The following is a 19,452-nucleotide window of genomic DNA, read 5'->3' on the forward strand; positions in this document are numbered from 1 at the left end:
ACATTCCTATCCTAAAGCCTGCAGGTAATATGTGTCACTTCATTAACTTCCAAGTACGGCTGTATTTTCCTCTCACATGTAATGTTGTTACTAAGACTTATCCCTCGTGATTACAGATGCAAGTAAGCCCCCTATGCTTCTAGACAAAAGTGCATTTTACGTGACCTTATCCACTTACTGTAAACCTAAGGTAATGGTATACAGGGGATCCACTACATGGGGGTGCTATATATCATGTGTTACCTGCTGACCACATACGTTCTCATCCTTCAGGGACCACGAGTTATTGAACTCTCCCAACTTAAAAGGACAAATTCCAATAGTTATTCATTTGCTAGCACGAGCAAGGTAATCAGTTATCCCCCCTCCCCCATAGTGCTACTCCCCTTATAGAAATACTACCCTTTCATAATCATGCCTTTATCTGCAGGGCTTGCGTTTTGCTACTACCACAATCCTTCTATCCTGGGTGGAGTGCCTCACCATTTCTATACCAAAAAACCCCCTAAAAAGGAGAGAGAAAAAAATTCCCTCTGTGATATTAGTTCATCTATGATTGGAGGTATGCAAATTTTTCATGTATTGTCAAATCTTGCCTTTCATCTTATTGTCATTGCACATATTGGCTGTGACGACTGGAGAGTTACTTCAACTGCTGATATGCTATTACTGTGCCTTTTACACCAACTAGGACATGATTTTCCATGTAATTATGTATATATGTATATGATCTGTTGATATTCTTGTGATATATGTAAATAGTTATTTCTTTTTCTTTACCCTTCCCCAGTGTGACTTGGTATGAAGAAGGCCCAGCTTGGGCCGAAACGTCCCTTAGTCCCTCCCACTAACTTTGTTCATAAATAAAGACACTTGGTTTGCACGATAAAAACGAATCTGTTGACTTTCTTTTACTATTACCTCATGCTGAAGAGAGGGCAGTGTTTTGAATTTACATTTATAGTGACATCACGGCTGTAGCCGGCGTCACCCAATTTATTCCAACATTTACGTTGCGGGCATAACCAAACAAACAAACCAAAGACCCATTTGTAAACCGTATTGTTTTGGGGTTGGCTAAATGAGATGCCCTTAGATGCTGATGAGTCTCACTCCAATTTGCATATTTTTTCAAAAAAATTCAGAATAACTAAAAACATGTAAATAACTACCTAGGCCAATGTAAAAAAAGAAAGTATATGATAGGAAAATTTCAGAGACAGTGCCCAGGATTAATATTGCACTTTGTAAGTCTCCAGATTTACACACTATATAATTTCCTTAAAGTGATTGTCTCAAGTTATGTTTTAAGCGCACAGCACTCCTTTGTGCGGTGCTCTCCTGGTGACTGAATGTTTTAATGAGCCGGCCCAAACCACGCTCAGTGACTCCGAAATACAGTCATCTGCCCAGCATCGGTGCAGCGCTTGCAGGCTCTATAGTATAGAGTTTGTAAACGCTCCTTGCCTAGGAGACTGACCACGGCTGAAAGACTGCAGAGGTGGCCGCTAATCTTGGCAAAGAGCAGTAAACAAATATAAATTCCATCTTTTTCAGAGAATGGAGATGATTTTTAATAAGGGGCAAATTGCAAAGTTGCTTGTTTTTACAGGAATTTAGCAATTTTACCCATTTAAGAAGCTAAGAATAACCCTTTAAAGCAGGGTTTCCCAAACTCCAGTCCTCATGGCCCCCAACAGGTCATATTTTCAGGATTTCCTTACTATTGAACAGTTGATGGAATCATTATCAATGCATCACTTGTGCTATATTAAGGAAATCCTGAAAAGTCGACCTGTTGGGGGTCGCGAAGACTGGAGTTTGGGAACCACTGCTTTAAAGGATTGGTTCACCATGACGCAGCTTGGATATCAGCTGGCTGCTGTCTGTCCAAGCTTTTACCATGCAGAATGCCTTACATTTTCACCAGTGCTACAGTGGAAATGGTGGTCATCAAGAAACTATCCACTACAGTGGGAGCCACTGATACTCCGTGGCTCATAGAGGAAGATCCTGACAGTAATATTGGCGATCTATGCCATCCATATGCCCTATCAGCGACTTTCCTGGCAAACACACTAAATATAGTTCCCATAATGGAAGCAAACGAAATCTGTCTTTAAATTGCACAGGTTTTTATGGGAAATCATTCCCATGACTTGTGAGGGAAATCGAACAAACAAAGTACCACCCCTGAGGGCACAAGGGATGTAAATAACGATATTAAATAGGTAATGTCCATACTGATCACTTTCTGCTCCTCGGGTCTCCAGGAGAACAGAACAGAACCGTCCAAATAGGTTTCCAAACTTATCTTAAGTCTAATTGAATAAATAGAGACATTTGACTAATGAGGCCCCCCCCGCACTGGTGCTGGATCACGTCCCCCCAGGAGCGGACATGCCCCATCTGTCCAATCTATGGCGGCTGTGGAAGGGGCCCCATTCCAACAATCAGATCAGTATAGGGCACGAGGAAGACAGAAAATTCCTCATGCCGCGTCCATCTCGTCTGTCTCTTCCGATATAAATGTCAGCTGCTCACACGATTCTCCACATTCCTCCGCAGGGTGGGCCGGTAGGTGAGGGGCGCTGGAGAACGGCCTACTCAAATACTGCAAGGGGAAAAAAATATATATACCGGTAATTTAGATGTACAATTATCTTGTTTAGTTATAGACAGTTTCACGGCATCCATATTTATTTCACTCAATGGGAGTCTGTCAGCACAAAATAACTGTTCATACCAAGCACAGGTTCTTAGTGGGCCTTTGGCAAAGCTGAGAAATTTAGTGCAAATTTCCACCCACTTGTTTTCCGTATATCATTGCTCCTGTAAAGCTAGATCTGTCAATCAAGGGAGAAAGGGGAGGAGGTAAGGTACACTGAGCGCCTATTATTGGTTTGCTAGATCTGTCAATCAAGGGAGAATGGGGAGGAGGAAGGTACACTGAGCGCCTATTGGTTTGCTAGATCTGTCAATCAAGGGAGAAGGGGGAGGAGGAAGGTACACTGAGCGCCTATTATTGGTTTGCTAGATCTGTCAATCAAGGGAGAAGGGGAAGGATAAAGCTACACTGAGCGCCTATTATTGGTTTGCTAGATCTGTCAATCAAGGGAGAAGGGGGAGGAGGAAGGTACACTTAGCGCCTATTATTGTTTTGAACAGTCATTTTGTGCTGACAGACTCTCTTAAGCTGCCCCAATCACCCACAAGCAAATTAATACTTATAATGTATCTTGACATTGAAAGTTAATAATAATCTTTATTTTTTAATACAGCGCTAACATATTCCACAGCGCTTTACATACATCAGCTATCATTTATCCACAAGACTGGCCTCTGGTCTGAATACTGGGAACTATATAAGCAAGGATGGTTGACCTTAGGGAGATCAACATCCACACCGCGGAGACACCATCACGTGTTTCTCAACGCAGTGATTCTAGAGCAATGCCCCCTGGGAAATATGCAAACAAGAAAGCCGCGGAGACACCATCACATGTTTCTCAACGCTGGTAGGAAACTAGCCAGGTCTTTCACCGGGAAGGAACAACCACGGGAAGGAGACCACCTATGCCAAATATGTTATCCATCCACAGACAGCTGTTTCGGGGTATTTGCCCCTCATCAGTGTGGAGTAGGAAACTGGCTAGTGGGAGCAATGCCTAGTAGAAGACTACATAAGAAAGGATGGTTGACGTTGGCAGGAAACTAGTCTGGTCTTTCACAGGGAAGGAACAGCTGTCTGTGGATGGATACAATGTTTGGCATAGGTGGTCTCCTTGACTGGAGACTGCCCTTCCCGTGGTTGTTCCTTCCCGGTGAAAGACCTGGCTAGTTTCCTGCCAGCGTTGAGAAACATGTGATGGTGTCTCCGCAGGCTTTCTTGTTTTGAATAATTCCCAGGGGACATTGCTCTAGAATCACTGCGTTAAGAAACATGTGATGGTGTCTCTGCGGTGTTGGATGTTGATCTCCCTAATGTCAACAATCCTTGCTTATGTAGTTTTCTACTAGGCATTGCTCCAACTAGCCAGATTCCTACTCCACACTGATGAGGGGCAAATACCCCGAAACAGCTGTCTGTGGATGGATACCATGTTTTGGCATAGGCAGTTTCCTTGACTGGAGACTGACCTTCCCGTGGTTGTTCCTTCCAGGTGAAAGCCCTGCTAGTTTCCTGGCAGCGTTGAGAAACATGTGATGGTGTCTCTTCGGCTTTCTTGTTTGCATACTGGGAACTATAGGTGTAACAATCGCAAATTCAGAGATAGATACCGGGCTCGGGAGAGAAGGGGGCTTGAGGACCACAGGGCTTTCTCCAGCTGGATGTGTGTACATGGAAGCACATCCAGCTGAAAAAGAGACTCATTGGGTCCCTGTGCTGTAGTATAAGCTACCGGCCAAATAGTGGCCAGCAGCTGATGTCGGTGTGCACGTGACTGGAGACGCTTGACACTGACGTCATGCACCATGGCACTCACCAATGTCAGCTGCCGCCCACTGCCCTTGCTACAGAGGACACCACACAGCGCAGAAGCAGAGGGAAGTGAGTAGAATTTTTTTGTGTTTTTTTGTAATGCTTTAGAGACAGAATGGGGACTGTATATACCAGGATGGGACCAGGATGAGGACATAAATACCAAGATGGGGGACATATATACCATGGTGGGCCCAGGATGAGGGAAATATATACCAGGAAGGTGGACAGTCTATACCAGGATGGGGAACATATATACCAGGATGAGGAATATATACAGTACTGTGATGCTGGACATATATACCAGGATGGGGAAATATTTATCAGGATGGGGCCTAGGATGAGGGACATATACACAAGGATGGAGGACATATATGCTAGGATGGGAAAGATATATACCAGGATGAGGAACATATATACCAGGGTGGGGACCTATTTATCAGGATGCAGCCTAGAATGGGGGACATATATACTAGGATAGGAGACTAATATACCAGGATGAAGGACATATACCAGGATGGGGGACAGATTTACCAAGTATTTAGTACAAGATTGGAGACATTACTGCAAATTGAAGGGGGAGGGGGGTAACTCCTACATATTTATTGGCGATTTAGAACACTATAAGGGCCAATATATCTGAATAACATGTGGGGAGACCCAAGCCATTTGCACCAGAGCCTATCACACGCTAGTTATGCCACTGCTTGAAGCCCCAACATTCCCAATTCAGTTCATAGGTTAACCTTAAATGTTGAGAATAACTCTTTAAACGGGTTTACTGGTATTTTAGGGAAGTCAACCATAAGGAGGTAAAGATATAAAATTAAGAAGTACACTAAACTCCGCTGTTTCAGTGATGTTGCTCCCCACTAGTCTTGGCTTACTTTTAGCATTGGTAACATGATGTCCATCTGCATGTGACCCCTGTAGCCGTTTACTTTCCTGATGAGGGCATGAATGGTATGTAAGGAGGTGGACAGACTGTTACGTTTTTCCACGAAGACACAAATCGCGTTGTTGTTATGTAATGTAATGTGAACACTGTTCTGCATCTTTATAAGTAATGTATCATGTCTCGTGTAATGTACAGTAAAGTGTGTGATTGCCAGACTATAGAGAAACCACCAGTTAAGTGTTGGGACTAGCCTACAATGGCGTGGTTAACATCTAAGGAAAGTGATGGATTCCGGTGGTACTTCAGATAGGGCCCCATTTGTTACTAGAGAAGACACCTATGCACCTATGATCTGGAAGGTCAACAAGGCCAAATGTTCCAACAGGAGAAAGGAGATCGGCGTCGAGACCACTCACTTGGAGAAGTAAATGACCCACTGAGTGAGCAACAGCAGCAGGTCCTGGGATCATACTCCAAATTGGAGTTACTGAGTCTAATAGGGTCCAGAAAGACGGACAACTGGCATTCGGGCCCAAACAAGCTTATAGCTCCTTCAGGGAGTGGGCCAAGAGAACTAGTGCATAGACCAAGTGAGTCTCCACATGGAAAATTTCCAGATTGTCTAAGAGCATAGGGCTTGGGTCTGGCTGAGGTGGCAGATGCCCCCGACTGGCAGCAGGATTGGATGAGGGACTAGCAAGGGAGATTAGAATGACTGACGCACTGCTTTGTGGTTCTAGACTGGGTTGTGTTGAACCGAGCATTACCTGTGTGAACAAGGACAATCCAGATAGAAGTGAATAAGGTGTACCCAAAGATGCCCTGCGCTACGGAACTGTTTGAACTGTATGCTCGCTATCCTATGTGTAAGAACTGTTCAGGAAAGTTTTGTTGTTGAAAGAAAGTTGAGGTCTCCTTGTTGAAACGAGGTAACAGCGGGTCCTGACCAGCCAGTGTCATCAGCAGCATGCAGCCTACATGGGCGTATTGACCCTGTGACACAATCGCACAGATCCAACCGGGACCAAACGTGCACGGGGTGATAGACATGGGTGAGGTAGTCAGGATCACCAAGACCTGTGATTGGCTGCAGGGGTCACATGCGCAAAGATGGTACATCAATTGCTGTAGGACGTAAGCACAGACAGGCATGGACCTCCAGTGAGGCAACAGGAGATTAAAAGTGGATTTTTATTTTAACATTGAACTTGAAGCAGTTGAATGTTGTCTTCTGTGTATGCGCAACCCTTCCCAGGCAATCACAGCATGAGCGGCGTGTACAGCACAGAAGTAATGAAGCAGTGTGCTGTGCCAAACAATTGTGTCATGGGAACGAAATCTATAAACATGCCCCGCACTTGGAAGAAAACTAAGAACATTATGGTGCTCGAGGAATAGGATGGAAGAAACATTAAAAAAAAATAAAAACAAAACTGCTTTAACTGACTTGAGTAATGAGCTAAAGTATTGAGACTAAAGCCCGCTTTACACGCTACAATAAATCTTACGATGTGTCGGCGGGGTCATGTCGTAAGTGACGCAGATCAGGCATCGTAAGTAATATTGTAGCGTGTAAAACCTACGTGCGATTGTGATTGAACGAAAACCGTTCACCGCATGCACGTCGTTCAATTACTAAAAATTGAACATGCGGTTGTTCAATGTTCCCGAGGTAGCACACATAGCAGTGTGTGATACCGCGGGAACGATGAACTGCAGCTTACCTGTGTCCCGCGGCTCCCGCCGGCAATGCGGAAGGAAGGAGGTGGGCGGGATGTTTACGTCCCGCTCATCTCCGCCCCTCCGCTTCTATTGGCCGGCTTCCGCGTAACGTCGCTGTGATGCTGAACGTCCCTCCCACTCCAGGAAGTGGATGTTCGCCGCCCACATCGAGGTCGAATGGAAGGGTAAGTACGTGTGACAGGGGTTAATCATTTGTGCGGCACGTTCAACAAATTGAACGTGTCGCACATACGATGGGGGCGTGTCACATCGCATATGATATCGTATGCGTAATTGTACCGTGTAAAGCAGGCTTTAAAGAGTCATGTTGTTTAATATTATTCTTTTTAACATAATAGTGTTTCTCTGAAAATAAGCCTTACCCCGAAAATTAGCCTTAGCAGGAATTTTTGTCCTTTTCGGAGTAAGGCTTAAATATAAGCCCTACCCCGAAAATAAAACCTAGTTGTGGTTCAATAATGAAGTGTCCATGTAGCTAAAAAAGTTAAAGCATACAGCAGGACACTTCATTATAGAAAGCGGACCATCCCCAAAAGAGAGAAGACAGAAGACCCCGCAATCAAACTCTCCAGACCCCAAACGGGTGGACCTGCGGTGGAACGCATCGAGGACCTGCTGTGGAACACACACACAGACACACACATTTGGTGATACCATACTGCTCCGGAGACCTGAGATGCAGTGGAACGTGAAGACCTGAGGTGGAACGCATCGATGTGTTCCACTGCAGATCCTCCTCGCACCCCATTGCAGTGCGTCCCAGGTCCCCCTTCCGGCCGAAAGCAATAGGGTATTATCGGATGTTGTGTGTGTGTGTGTGCGTGTCGGCTGGAAGCAGGGGAGGACCGCTGTGGAGCACACCTGCTGGCAGCGCCCACCAAGCATCGCAGGAGGACCTATGAGGGTCTGGTAAGTATGATTCTCTGGAGTGGGTTCTGCCTTTTTGGGGGGGGGGGTAAACTTAACCCCAACCCGTGTGTCCCCAAAAATAAGCCCTACCCCGAAAATAAGTTCTAGCGTATTTTTCGGGGCAAAAAACCATAATATAAGACATAATATATATAATTAAATCAATGGTTACTCTTTAGGGAGTTTTCGAAAGTCCAAAAAATAGTCTCTAAAGGAAACCTGAGAGCTGATTTATGCTGTTTGAACCATAGACAGCATGAATCAGACCAGTCCTCATATCAGAGTCAAAAGTTGCCAGTTATCAAAAACATTGATGAATTTTTTCCCCCTAGGTGTGATCGAAGGCCTCAGACTTTCAAAAATGGTTTCTCCTAAAGTCCAGAAAAAGTAAAGTAGAAGTGTACATACAGTATAAAGCCGGATACAAACCTCCTTCAGATGCTCTGGTAGAGTATATGATGGAAAGAATATATATCGCGTGATCTTATATGCTTTGGTTATGACATAGGTCAGTAGAAGGACAAGAACAGCTAAAAGCACCATCGATCCAAGGAACAGCAGGGCTATTTTCCATGACGGTGTCTTGCCTAGAAACAGTTTATAATGTTAGCATCAGCATCATGTTATTAACTGTCCTTGCCATAAATATATAATTTTTTTCTTAACTGGCGAGAATGCTGGTGTTGTCCTGAATTCGGTGTTGTTTTACTTATGTTCCTGCGCCTCTCCGTTCCTGAGATATGGCTTCCTATTCCTTGTGTATAAATTGAGGGTTTTTTAGCCAAGTGGGCGTGGTCCTTCCCTTTTCTCTGTGGTCATCTCCTTGAGGACCACACCCACTTGATAACAAGGCTAAAATTCTATACAGGAGAGAGAGGGACATATCTCAGGAACGGAGATGGTCAGGAACAAAAGAAAAACATTCCCGGATTCAGGAGAACGGCGGCATTTACACCAGACAATTACATATTTATGGCAAAAGCCAGATCGTCTTTAAAGCAGAAACTCATAAAAACTGACAACTGTATATAAAACACTGACCGTGGCATTAGGCCATGTGCTGCATGTACTTACTCTAAAGATCACTGATCTGACCAAACATGATATTTGCAACCCTCCTTTAATGTTCGGGGCTCCAGTATTAATGAAAATAGAACAGCTGGAATGCTGGGTGACTGGTTTTGAATATACGAACAGCCCAACAAAGTATACAAAGGAACTTTCAAAATTCCGGAAGGAACCGCAATTGTCTTTAATAAGTGCCAATCTCAACAATCTATGATAAAAACAAAGGCTACACTAGACTCTGAGGAGACTACAAAACAAAACCCTAAATATCTGAACATCTGCCAATGAGGCACTATACCAGGGTAATAGAGCAAATATATCAAGATATAAGGGCGATGGGCAAAAACTGGAGTGACACACAGTTCTCTATAAAATGCTCCACACAGGGCAGGTGTGGCGCCCTGGAGTAGCCAGGGGCCACAGGTAACAACACACACACCCCCCCACCCCCAGCAGGTCACAGCAGTCATCTCCAGTGAGACCTGATTTCCTCTCTCGGGTTCAGACAGACACACCAGGTGGGCGGAGTCAGGCAGATGGACACGTCCACCGAGGAGTCTAGCTGGTCTGAGGCAGGAAACAACGCAGACAAGTCCAGGCAGAGGAAGGGAGAGGAGGTGTGCAGAGTGGCAGAAGCAGACGGGGGCCTAGGTTGGAGCCTAGGGCCCTCGTGTAGCAGTCAGGCAGACGGTAGTGGCCATTTGCGGGAGCCGGGAAGACAGTCTTGGTGGAACCTTAGGTAGCCGGGGTTGGGCGGTGGCCCACCGGTACCGAACCGGTGAGCCAGCTGGAAACCGGAGCACAGGAGGAGCGTACAAGAAGGTGCAGGAAAGGACTTACACTAGCAAACTGGGGTCAGGGGAAAAACACCGCAGCCGCCTGTGGGACCCGTCCATCCAGCCGTTTGTTTTACCAGAGACTCCGTGTACGTTACTGGCTGAGTGAGTACCACCGTGCTGTCTGGCACTGCGCTGCCCCCGCGACCCTGAACCTGGCCAAGCCCCGCAACCCACCATACAGCCAACAACTCCGGGCCCCGGGACTACCAAAACCCCCCCACCCACGGAGGGGAGAGAAACATCTCAGCTGCTCCCTGCCATCGCTCCCGGGATCCCCGTACAGAGCAGCGGTGGTGCCCCAACCTCACCACACACCGTGGTTGGCGTCACAAACCGACATCCCAAACACCAACCAACCACCCCTTTCACTCACGGCCGAGGAGCGCCGCTCGAGTCCCCGGATCCGGCCCACCGCTCGAGCCACCGAGCAGCAGCAGCAGCAGCGACAGACCCGAGCGTGGTGAGCGCAGCGCCCCGCCGCCCGGGACACAGGAGCCGCAGTATGTATGTGTGACAGGCAGGAGCCGCAGTATGTATGTGTGACAGGCAGGAGCCGCAGTATGTATGTGTGACAGGCAGGAGGTGCAGTATGTATGCGTGACAGGCAGGAGCCGCAGTATGTATGTGTGACAGGCAGGAGCCGCAGTATGTATGTGTGACAGGCAGGAGCCGCAGTATGTATGTGTGACAGGCAGGAGCCGCAGTATGTATGTGTGACAGGCAAGAGCCGCATTATGTATGTGTGACAGGCAAGAGCCGCATTATGTATGTGTGACAGGCAGGAGCCGCAGTATGTATGTGTGACAGGCAGGAGCCGCATTATGTATGTGTGACAGGCAGGAGCCTCAGTATGTATGTATGACAGGCAGGAGCCGCAGTATGTATGCGTGACAGGCAGGAGCCGCAGTATGTATGCGTGACAGGCAGGAGCCACAGTATGTATGTGTGACAGGCAAGAGCCGCATTATGTATGTGTGACAGGCCGGAGCCGCAGTATGTATGCGTGACAGGCAGGAGCCGCAGTATGTATGCGTGACAGGCAGGAGCCGCAGTATGTATGTGTGACAGGCAGGAGGTGCAGTATGTATGTGTGACAGGCAGGAGCCTCAGTATGTATGTATGACAGGCAGGAGCCGCAGTATGTATGCGTGACAGGCAGGAGCCGCAGTATGTATGCGTGACAGGCAGGAGCCGCAGTATGTATGTGTGACAGGCAAGAGCCGCATTATGTATGTGTGACAGGCCGGAGCCGCAGTATGTATGAGTGACAGGCAGGAGCCGCAGTATGTATGTGTGACAGGCAGGAGCCGCAGTATGTATGTGTGACAGGCAGGAGCCGCATTATGTATGTGTGACAAGCAGGAGCCGCAGTATGTATGTGTGACAGGCAGGAGCCGCATTATGTATGTGTGACAGGCAGGAGCCACAGTATGTATGTGTGACAGGCAAGAGCCGCAGTATGTATGTGTGACAGGCCGGAGCCTCAGTATGTATGTGTGACAGGCAGGAGCCGCAGTATGTATGTGTGAGAGGCAGGAGCCGCATTATGTATGTGTGACAGGCAGGAGCCGCATTATGTATGTGTGGCGCCCCTGACCTGGTCAGGCACCACTGAGTACTGCACCCATGCTGGGGACAGTACAAAACAGGTAATCCAGAAGGCTGACCGAGGTGTGACTACACAGGCGCATAGTGATCAGGTCTCACACATGTACCTTTGGGAGGACCCCTGGGGATCCCAGGAGGGGGCGAGGCCTCCATCTCCACTCAAGGGGTGTGGTAGAGAGCCTGGTTGCTAGGTGGCGTAGGCAGGCACAAAGGGAAAAGAGGAAGGAGGAGGAGAGGGCAGTCTGAAGCAGAGTGTGGAGGAGTGAGGAGCATGGAAGTGGAGCTCAGACAGGAGCAGCAGTGCAGGTCCCACGAGTGAGTCAGTTTAGTGTGCAGCTCAGGCAGAGCAGAAGCAGCCCCTGGAGCTGTTGCAGTCTAACAGTGTCCGCGCAGTGACTACCGACGGGGGAGAACGGTCACCTGGTAGTGCTGCCCGAACTCCACACACAGCTAGAGAGAGAGCAACGTAGTGGAAAGTAAGGAGACTGCCAGGGAGTACCAGGCCCAAACGGGCGGCAGATCCCGGTGTGGGGATAGATCCACCTTTCCTTGCTAAACCTGCCGGTGTGGGGCCCTCAAAGCCCACACCACAACACCACAAAGTCCGCAGCCACGTAGCCACAGTTAGGGCCCATAGTTCACAGGAGGCAAGCAGCCGGAGTGACCTGGTCCAGGCGACAAGCAAACGGCAAACAAACGAGGGGAGCAGCTACTTCCCTGGGTGACCCCCATAGGGACTAAAAGTCGGGGTTACCACAAACCACAGAAGGGCTAAGGAAGGCGAGTCGGTAGCCACCCTCATCAGTCAGCCTGAAGGATACCTGGTTCCAGCCTGGTTCATCCCAGCTACGCCCGGGTTACTCACCCTGCCATCAATTGTGAGTAAAAACCCTGAAAGACATTCTGCCTGTGTGGAGTTATTCTGCGCCTTGTGGTTCTACACACCTACACAGGGCCCTGGGGCTTGCCTCACTCTCAGGAGGCTATTACAACGGACTGCACCCACCATCAGCCCCAGGCATCCCTTAATTTGCAGTGGCGGTCCCCACTGACCGCAATTCTGAGAGTGGCGTCACGACAAACTACAAAGAAGGTTTCCTACCTGTGACCAGACAAGATCCAGCTGCGTGGAGTCCCTGAAGGTAATGCACCGACACAACACTCGTGGGGCTTCACATATGTGTGACAGGCAGGAGCCACAGTATGTATGTGTGACAGGCAAGAGCCGCAGTATGTATGCGTGACAGGCAGGAGCCACAGTATGTATGTGTGACAGGCAGGAGCCACAGTATGTATGTGTGACAGGCAGGAGCCACAGTATGTATGTGTGACAGGCAAGAGCCGCAGTATGTATGTGTGACAGGCAAGAGCCGCAGTATGTATGTGTGACAGGCAGGAGCCGCAGTATGTATGTGTGACAGGCAAGAGCCGCAGTATGTATGTGTGACAGGCAGGAGCCGCAGTATGTATGTGTGACAGGCAGGAGCCGCAGTATGTATGTGTGACAGGCAGGAGCCGCAGTATGTATGTGTGACAGGCAGGAGCCGCATTATGTGTGTGTGACAGGCAGGAGCCGCAGTATGTATGTGTGACAGGCAGGAGCCGCAGTATGTATGTGTGACAGGCAGGAGCCGCAGTATGTATGTGTGACAGGCAAGAGCCGCAGTATGTATGTGTGACAGGCAGGAGCCGCAGTATGTATGTGTGACAGGCAGGAGCCGCAGTATGTATGTGTGACAGGCAGGAGCCGCAGTATGTATGTGTGACAGGCCGGAGCCGCAGTATGTATGTGTGACAGGCAGGAGCCGCAGTATGTATGTGTAACAGGCAGGAGCCGCAGTATGTATGTGTGACAGGCAGGAGCCGCAGTATGTATGTGTGACAGGCAGGAGCCGCAGTATGTATGTGTGACAGGCAGGAGCCGCAGTATGTATGTGTGACAGGCAGGAGCCGCAGTATGTATGTGTGACAGTCCGGCGCTCCTTATCTACAGGCCAGAAAAGCTCACTTCCTCCACCTGTACAATTACTGATAACATCTCTAGAAACAGTAGATAACACTGGATCCAGCATTCATAATAGGTGATGTCACAGCTCACTTCCTCCTCCTGTACAATGACTGATAATATCTCTATATACTGTAGATAACAAAGCATCCATCATTCACAATAGGTGATGTCACAGCTCACCTCCTTCTCCTCCTGTACAATGACTGATAACACCTCTATATACAGTAAATAACACAGGAGCAACCATTCAAAATAGGCGATGTCAAAACTCACCTCTTCCCCCTCCTGTACAATGATAGATCACACCGTTATACAAACTATATAACACAGAATCCATTGTTAACAACAGGTGATATCACAGCTCACTTCCTCCTCCTGTGCAATGATAGATAACACTTCTATATACAGCAGATAACACAGGATCCATCATTCCCAATTGGAGTTGTCACAGCTCACCTTCTCCCTCTCCCTTCACAATGTGCTTTATCCTAATGAGAGCATGCTCATTAAAAGGGTTATTTCCAAAATTGTGCTTTAGATAACAACTTAATCACTTGGGCTCTGCATGCTGGGCCGCCAGAGAAGTCAAGAACGGAGTTATGAATTCTAGAAACTGAAGAGTGCTGTTTTGAAATGAGTGGAGATGCTCAACATTCACTTTATTCATTGTCTATGGGACTGCCACAGAAAGCCAAGTACAACAGTCTAATAGACAATGACTAGAGTGAAGATCGAGTGTCTGCACCTCTGTTCCTCAGCAGAGTCCGGTTCCCAAGATTTATTTGAAGGATCCCTACAGTCAGACCCCCAGTGATTAGTAAGTTATCTTCTCTCCTATGGCTAGGGGATAACTTATGATTTTGAGAATAACCCTTTAACTCAGTGGTTAGCACTGCAGTCTTGCAGCATCGAGGCCTTCAGTTCAAATCCCACCAAGGGCAACATTTCCAAGGAGGCGGTCAGTTCTCCCCGTGTTTGCTTGGGTTTCCCATGGTCTTTTGTATTATTCTGTGTAACCATTATAAAATCTGGTATTTTTGGTAAGGTGGCCATGGCCAACAAACAAAAGTATAGAGACAGACATACAGGGTTCCTCCTCTGGGTGGGCTATAGTATAATTACACCGCTCATTAGCAGCTAAAGCTAAATAACCTGAGAGGCGGTCTTCATCGGGGGGGCACCGGATATGGAGGTCTGTGTATAAGGCTGTGTAACATCTTACCATCTTCGGTGGTTTTCTCGCACATCACAGGGCTGAACTCGCCATACTTGACAAAAAACGGCACGTAGGCTTGGACCTTCACACAGTACACAGTCCATGTTTCTAAGTCATGCAGAATTTCTGTATTGTCCCCCGTAGTTACTTGTAAAACCTAGGAAAAAAAATGTAATCAAAATTGAAAATTTACCAAATGGATTAGAACGGGGCATCTATAATGGACGGGCAACTTACTTACTGATCCTCCTGAGGAAGCTCACTATTTCACATGGCAATTTGGTAATAAAGCGAAACGTACGTTGGGGTCTCTCATTGTGGGAGGAGGTGGTCTATTCCATTACTATTTATAGTGCAGCCCTGATTTTTTACCCTCAATATGGAGGTGGGCTTATGCGGTTTATATATTAACACTAATGATTAATATGGGAATAACATTACCTTAATTCCGTCCATACCATTTTTGCTGCTGTATTTGGGGACTTTGCACATGCATTTGCACTTTATCATTAATATGTACTAGATATTTCAGCCTATGATATGCCGTTACCATTAACTAGAAATATTCACTGTCCTTTTATCCTAATTGTGTCTGATTTTTTTTATATAGTCCTTGTCACTTGAATGAAATTAGATATGTGACATGTGCAGAGGTCACTGTGCAGGGAGGAGGGAGGAGAAGCTGAAGTTTCCTCATCAGCTCCTATTAATTGTGTGTTTGTATTTTCTGCCATATCACAGTCCTTTTTTTGTAATTCCTACCTCTCATAGTACGCAAGACAACCAGAAAAGTGTTATTCTTGACCAACAGATTCCCTTTAGGCTATGTGCGCATGCTGCGGATTTACAGCGGATTTTACCGTGGATTTGCCGCAGAAAATGTGTCTAATATTTGTGCAGTTATTCTCCAGCAAAACCTATGGGTATAAAAAAATGCTGTGCACACACTGCGGTTTTTTTACACCCGCGGATTTTACGTTGTGGATTTAATTAATGTGCATGTGTGCCGCCCCGGCGCAGACCAGGGTGCTCGGATCCGGGGTGGTCGTGGTGGTCCGGACTCAGGGTTTTGATGGTGGTTAGTTGGGAGCGCAGGGTGCAGGGCTCAGGGTACTCACTGTGGTAGTCGTGGTACTGGATGAGGATTACAAAGTAGACGCACACACTGTGGTAAACCAACGTCTCTGTGTACCACTGCCACTACGGGGAACCCGTCCAGGTGTCCGCTCCCACCAGTGTCACTTGGTAATCCGGACCCTGCCTCCGTGCAGAATTTTAGTTGTGTGTTGTGGCCCCTTGGCTTGAAGCTGTTGGGGCCCAGCTACCTATGTTTAGTGTAGTTGTGCTCTTGATGACTAGCATTTTGGATTTCAGTGGGTTGCTTTATATGGAGAACCCTATCCCCGCGTTGTGCTGATGCCTTCAATCTTTGAGCTCTTAGGGAAGTTCATGAAGATACTCTCCCTCCCAGATTATTATCAGGACGTTGAATCTGTTCCTGACCAAGGGTCCTGTACCCCGTCGTGCTCGTTCCGGTCCATTTATTGGGCTTGCTGATGCCGACAGTCCTCCAAGACTATGTCTGTCGCACCCATTTCCAATGTCACTGCTACCCGTCCCTGACATCTGTGGTCCCGGACAACCGTCTGCGACCCAACCAACGTCTCGCTCCCCGGGAGCTACAACTCCCAGCTCCTCACTCTTTGAGGGCTTTCACTTCACTGCTCTGCTCTCCACTTCCTCCCTTCCACCAGTCTGCCTGACCCCTAGGTGGGTGGCCCTACTCCAGCTTGACCATCCCACTGGTGTGCCAGACAGGTTTGATGTGAGGTGTGGTTGGGATTTGTAGTGCTGATGGAGATGACACCGGTTATTAGGAACCTGGAACCATGGGGGTTGGGTCCTGCACCCTGGGGGACAGGATGTAGTTCCCTGTGGCATCCTGATGTATTCAGGGGCGCCACACATGTCACTTCTTTTCAGCAGGCGCCTGCGGTTTTTGCCATAGCGGTCTCTTGGCCAAGAAAATTGACAAACTGCATAATTTGAGGCCATGACAGCTGGACGAATAAGGGGCACTTTGCACACTACGACATCGCAGGTGCGATGTTGGTGGGGTCAAATCAAAAGTGACGCACATCCGGCGTCGCTCTCGACATCGTAGTGTGCAAAGCATTTTTGATACGATTAACGAGCGCAAAAGCGTCGTAATCGTATCATCGGTGTAGCGTCGGTCATTTCCATGAATTGGGAAGGACCGATGTTACGATGTTGTTCCTCGTTCCTGCGGCAGCACACATCGCTGTGTGTGAAGCCGCAGGAGCGAGGAACATCTCCTACCTGTGTCCCGGCCGGCTATGCAGACGGGAAGAGGTGGGCGGGATGTTTACGTCCCGCTCATCTCCGCCCCTCCGCTTCTATTGGCCGCCTGCCGTGTGACGTCACTATGACGCTGCACGACCCGCCCCCTTAGGAAGGAGGCGGGTCGCCGGCCAGAGCGACGTCGCAGGGCAGGTGAGTGCATGTGAAGCTGCCGTAACGATAATGTTCGCTACGGCAGCAATCACAAGATATCGCATGTGCGATGGGGGCGGGGACTATCGCGCTCGGCATCACAAGCATCGGCTTGCGATGTCGTAGTGTGCAAAGTGCCCCTAAGAAATGAAGTTCGTCCATCCATTCAAAAGACAAGTGATGGACGTCCAGGCAAAATATTGGAGTCACAAGGTCTATCAGTTCTGGTAACAAACTTGGGAGTATGCTTCATAATAGTGAGATCACAGACGTCCATGCAAGTGTCGCGGGCGGAGGGGCTGCCCTCGCTACGCTCGGGTCCGGGGCTGCTGCTGTTCGGTGGGTCGAGCAGTGGGCCGGACCCGGGGACTCGAGCAGCGCTTCTCGCCCACGAGTGAAAAGGGATGGTTTGTTTGGGGAGATAGTTCGTGACACCACCCACGGGTTGTGGTGATAATGGGCACCACCGCTGCTGGTGACAGGGATACTGGGAGCGGTGGCAGGGAGCAGCTAGGATGTTGGTTCCCCCTCCGTGGGTATGGGGTTGGTGATCCCGGGGCCCGGTGGTGGTAGGGGGAGGCAGGGTAGCTGGGGTGCAGGGTTGCGGAGGCAGAGCGGCGCGGTGCCGGATGGCACTGTTCTACTCACTCAGGCACAGAATCACAGAGTCTCTGGTAAACCAAACGGCTGGATGGACGGGTCCCGCAGCCGGCTGCAGTGTCTTTGCTCTCCCCGGACAGGTTGATGGTGGCTGTCTTTCCCTGCACCGTTGTTGATACGATGGTTTCCCACTGGTAGTCCGCTCCCCGGCGTGTATGTACCGAAGGAGCCCCTTTTGCCCGCAGGCGCTGGCCCTTGGATCTCTAGCCTATGGCGGTGGCTTTTTATCCTCACTGTGTGGATGGCAGCCTTCTGTCAGGTCTTGGGTGTGAGGGAACCCCTGAGGTCCCAGTCACTATCTGATTTAACCGTTGTCGGTGGCTCCTAGCCTGGTTGGGGTCTGATGGCCCTGCCTTTGTGCTTGGTTCAGATCTGCTCCCCGGCTCGGTACCGGCGGACCACCGCCCGTCCCCGGTCCTACGGTTCCGCTGACCTGCGCCAACTCCTGCAGACGGCCACCACCGTCTGCCGACCTTGCTGACAGTGCCTGGGCTCCGACCCAGACACTAACAGTTTCTCTACTCCACTTCTCCACTCCACTCCACTTGAACTCCAAACTTAACTCCTCTCCACTCCAAACTGAACCGACTGCTTTTTCCCACCTCCAGGCCTGTGAACTCCTCGGTGGGTGGGGCCAACCGCCTGGCTCCGCCCCACCTGGTGTGGACATCAGACCCTGGAGGAGGCAACAAGGATTTTGTTTGACTGTTGTTGACTATCCAGGGGAGGGTGTGTGTGTGATGTTGTGTTTGTGACTACCTAGCTAGTCCAGGGCATCACACAAGCACCGAGCGATGCACGTTACACAAGTTTGGAATGGTGGCCAGAAAAAAGGAGAAGCCTCTCCTTATCCGTCATTCGAAGCGTTGGCTAGAGATTGCAAAAAAGTACGAAAAGTGGACACTGGACAGTGGAAGATTGGAAACAGGTGATTTGGAGCAATGAGATGAAAGTGAATACATTAAGCTCTGATGGGGCAAAGGGGTCTGGATGAAAGAAGGGAAAATGGGCTAATGGATTGAGAAAGTGAAGGAACTGTCAAGTTCGGTGGAGGAAGCCTGATGATATGGGGATGTTTCACAGCCAAAGCTGTTGGATACTTGACCAGGATCGATGGTGGTCTCAATGCTGAGCTATATGTGAGTGTTCTACTAGACACGTTACTTCGTACACTTGAGTACTATGGGTATGAAAAGGATGACATAGTGTTCAGCAGGACAACGACCTGAAACATGTTGAGATTGGGGAAGAAATGGTTCAATGACAATGAAGTAGAGGTGCTGGATTGTCCCCACCGTCCCCAGACTGAATCAAACACTTGTGGGTAAAATTGAAGAAAAAGCTGTACAGATCCCCAAGTGAGCCAATCAGTATACACCAACACTGGGAACATGTGGAAAAGACCTGGGATCAGATTTTGGTTGAGACATACTTGAATTTGATCAAGAGCCCAGAAGGATTCAGGCAGTGTTGAAATCCAAAAGTGGATTTACAGATTACTAACAA

The 19,452-nt window shown here is 48.6% G+C and overlaps 1 protein-coding gene across 1 annotated transcript in view; it reads right to left on the bottom strand.

Moving 5' to 3' along the window:
- Positions 1-398: 398 nt before the first annotated feature.
- The window catches only part of LOC142290928 (interleukin-10 receptor subunit beta-like), a 46,271-nt gene continuing 27,217 nt past the window's right edge, over positions 399-19,452 (bottom strand). Inside the window, exons 5-7 of the mRNA XM_075335021.1 lie at positions 14,779-14,929; positions 8,463-8,620; positions 399-2,614 (exon numbers count right to left, since the gene is read on the bottom strand). Coding sequence (XP_075191136.1) covers positions 2,492-2,614; positions 8,463-8,620; positions 14,779-14,929 — 432 coding nt within the window. The 3' untranslated portion in view covers positions 399-2,491. The remainder of the gene's footprint in view (positions 2,615-8,462; positions 8,621-14,778; positions 14,930-19,452) is intronic.

The sequence above is a fragment of the Anomaloglossus baeobatrachus genome, chromosome 2 (genome assembly GCF_048569485.1).
Source record: "Anomaloglossus baeobatrachus isolate aAnoBae1 chromosome 2, aAnoBae1.hap1, whole genome shotgun sequence".
Classification (NCBI taxonomy): domain Eukaryota; kingdom Metazoa; phylum Chordata; class Amphibia; order Anura; family Aromobatidae; genus Anomaloglossus; species Anomaloglossus baeobatrachus.